General features: G+C 32.2%; 1 protein-coding gene and 1 non-coding gene across 2 annotated transcripts; both read left to right on the forward strand.

Annotated features, from left to right (window-relative positions):
* The first annotated feature begins 1,280 nt into the window (after positions 1 to 1,280).
* TRNAK-CUU (transfer RNA lysine (anticodon CUU)) lies at positions 1,281 to 1,353 on the forward strand. The gene has a single exon. It is a non-coding gene; the product is annotated as a tRNA-Lys (tRNA).
* A 128-nt stretch (positions 1,354 to 1,481) lies between these two features.
* Positions 1,482 to 3,283, forward strand: LOC111913341 (protein FMP32, mitochondrial). The gene is made up of 7 exons (XM_023909062.2): positions 1,482 to 1,968; positions 2,090 to 2,221; positions 2,313 to 2,372; positions 2,469 to 2,545; positions 2,667 to 2,723; positions 2,850 to 2,916; positions 3,012 to 3,283. Exons 1-7 carry the CDS (start codon positions 1,732 to 1,734, stop codon positions 3,129 to 3,131), a joined length of 750 nt encoding a protein of 249 aa, XP_023764830.1. The 5' UTR covers positions 1,482 to 1,731; the 3' UTR covers positions 3,132 to 3,283.

Genomic DNA, 3,283 nt, shown 5'->3' on the forward strand with positions numbered 1-3,283 from the left:
GGAGTCTTTCACCTTCTAACTTATCATGTTTGATTAATCAATTATCATGCTTGAAAAGATTTAAAAAGAAAACCTTTAATATCTTGGACAATGACATTTTGGCATCATCAAGCATCTGCCTTTATTGTCCTTTTGGTCGTGGAGTTGCTTTTATAAGTCTGATAACTACAAAAAAATTTCAAGGTCCCATTTACTTGATATAGTGTCAATTTATCAATTAACAGATATATGCTTAAATCCTAAACGTAAATGATATATTTGTAGCAAATGAAAGATAGATAATTGTTTGGTAAATATGTGGTGTTTGTTTTACATCGGTATGACTTTTTAGAACATTCTATTCAATTTTTTGCTGTGAAATAATCTATGCTCTTGTAAAAATACAGGAAATATGCTTTATTGTACCTTTTGATCATGGACATGGAGTGTCTTTGGTAGACTAGTTGAATAATTAGTTTTTAGTTGAAAGACTAGCACTTGTCTAATATAAACCAGCTAATAGTTGATTGTTTAACAGCATTTGGTAAAAACTAGTTAAAAATTTAGATGACAAATATAAAATGACATTTATATATATACTTTGAAAAAAACAACATCGAAGAGATACTTGTAAAACTTTCTAGAAAAAAAAAACTCGATAAACTTGTCAATAAACTATTTTAAATAGTTTAAAAAAACTAGGTTATAATCTATTTTATTTGCGTTTGACAAACCTAATGACATGATACATATTGGAGAGAGGTTGAACGTATTTTTATGTTTGAAGTTGCAATAATATATCATTTTTTTTAATTACTTAAGAAACAAATAGATGAAATGAACAAACATGAAATTGTTATATATTATTCAAGTATTATATTTATTTCATATTTATCTATAAATTATTGCTAATTGCGTTTTCGTCTTCATTTTCTTTGATAATGTGTCTCAGTTATAAATTTCATATTTAGGGTCAATCATTTGTGAGAAATGTGTTAATGTTGTAATCATCTTACAACCACCAAATATTTCCATTTATGTACTCTGATAGAGTTATAAGAAGTCTTTGTTAAGGTTAATTTTGTTTAAGAGACAAGTAATCTTGTTCATCTAATTCCTTGTAGACTTGTAAAGCTTAGATTAGAAAGTATTTGCGAACAGTTTGATCTTCGATTCAAATCTCAACTTCAAGTTTTGCCATGTAAAAATATTATAAAAAATATAAGAAGTTACTGAAGTTACAGTATCAAATAACTCTACAGCTTAGTTTAGGAACTTAAGAGTTTGCTACAAAACAAGAAGCCCGTCTAGCTCAGTTGGTAGAGCGCAAGGCTCTTAACCTTGTGGTCGTGGGTTCGAGCCCCACGGTGGGCGTTTTCTTTTTTTCCCTCCACGACGGTGGCGCGTGCCTTCATTGACAAAGCTTTTACCAAAAACGTGTACGGATGGGGACTTCATCGAACAACCACGGTTACCAAATACGAAAAAATAAAAAACGTTTAAAATCAGCCCTCAATCTTAATCGTTAATCCCTCCTCCACGCTTCCCAAGACAAACGATAAAAACCTACAAACCTAATCTAAATTTTTCTTCCATTCTTCAATCCGAAATCGATTTCATTTCTTTTCAATCAGGATTCTTTTATTTGGGTTTTGATTCATTCCTTCTTTTTTTTTTTGATCGAGGAGAGTCTGGTCTTCAATAGATTGTTGTTTGGAGGAAGTTATTAGTTCCGTTTCAGATTCTTCATTAATGGCCGCTTATGCGGCCTGTATCCGGGCCGGAACGAAATTAAGATCCGCTCAGGCCATCAATTCACCGGTTCTTAGAGGCGCCTTCGTTCCCACTACCCCCATCACGTCTTCATCTTCATCGTCATTATCTTCTTCTCATTGTGATCCGGTTTACAGCAGATTTGATTTCAGGCAGATTTCTCAACTTGTTCAATCCAACGGCAAACGCCTGTTCCTTGTTGATACTCTAGCGCTTGTAAGTTCAGTTTTCCTTTCCTGAATTAGGTTAATTAATGGGGTAGTTCACATGCTCGAAGATGTAGTTTTTTGTTTTCCTTTTCGAATGTGAAATGTGTTAATGGGTGAGTAATTATTAGGTTAGAAGATTAGAAGGACAAGGCGTGCCCTCGAAACAAGCCGAAGCGATTACATCTGCAATCACCGAGGTTTTGAACGATAGTTTGGAAAATGTTGCTGAATCTTTCGTCTCCAAGGGTGAAATGCAAAGGGTTTGTTTCTATTCGTTAACAATTAGGATTCCTTAATTTTTCTTGATTGAACTCATACTTGTTGCCGATCTGCACTACATTTATTCTATAGATTGAGATGACTCAAGATGGTAATTTGGGGAAATTCAAATCTCAAGTACAAAGCTCTCAGGTAATCATCAAGTTTGATCCTTTTGCAATATTCAATGTTTTTGTTCACCCCATATGAATGAAGTTCAAGTAATCATCAAGTTTGATCCTTTTGCAGGAAAATCATTTCTCATTGTTGCAACGTGAGACTGAAAAACTAAGGAATGATATAGAAAAAATGCGTAGTGAGTTGAGGTACGCAATAATGAACTATATGTATCAATTCCACTACTTTTTGTAGTTTGTTAATCATATTCAAAACTTCAAATTTCTAAATCTTGTTTGTAAGAAATTACTGATTTTGATTGTTACCCAGGTATGAGATTGATAAAGTCACTGCTGGGCAACGCCTGGATTTGAATCTTGAAAGGGGGTATAACTATTTTCTTAATTTTTTTATGCTAATTATATTGTTTGTTTTTGTGTACATTTTACGAAAAATGAGAAGTAAGAAATGTGATATATATATATATATATATATATATTTGAATAAATGCAGGAGAATTCGTGATGAGCTTGCAAACCAAAACCAAGAAACTGCAAACCTCACAAACAAACTTGATCGAGTGAGTAAAAATAACTAAATATTAAAAATTGCTGTTTTATCAAAAGATTATTAAAGATTGTAATTTTTGGGATTGTTTTATGAAATAAAAATTAGGAAATTCATTCGTTGAGAGCCCAGTTGGAAGCAGCGAAATATGATGTGATTAAGTACTGCATAGGTACCCTTGTATCGATTTCTGCTGTTGGTTTGGCTGTGTTACGTATACTCATGTAAACTCTAATCTTTGCTAATTGTAATGATCATAGAGAAAGAAAGAAAAACGTTAATTTAGTTTCATGCGTTTTTATATTCTTTGTGATCAATGAATGAAAATGTAACATATTTATTTATATACTAATTTTAACCATAGCGACTGATTCTTCTCA

Source organism: Lactuca sativa, chromosome 2 (assembly GCF_002870075.4).
Source record: "Lactuca sativa cultivar Salinas chromosome 2, Lsat_Salinas_v11, whole genome shotgun sequence".
NCBI lineage: Eukaryota > Viridiplantae > Streptophyta > Magnoliopsida > Asterales > Asteraceae > Lactuca > Lactuca sativa.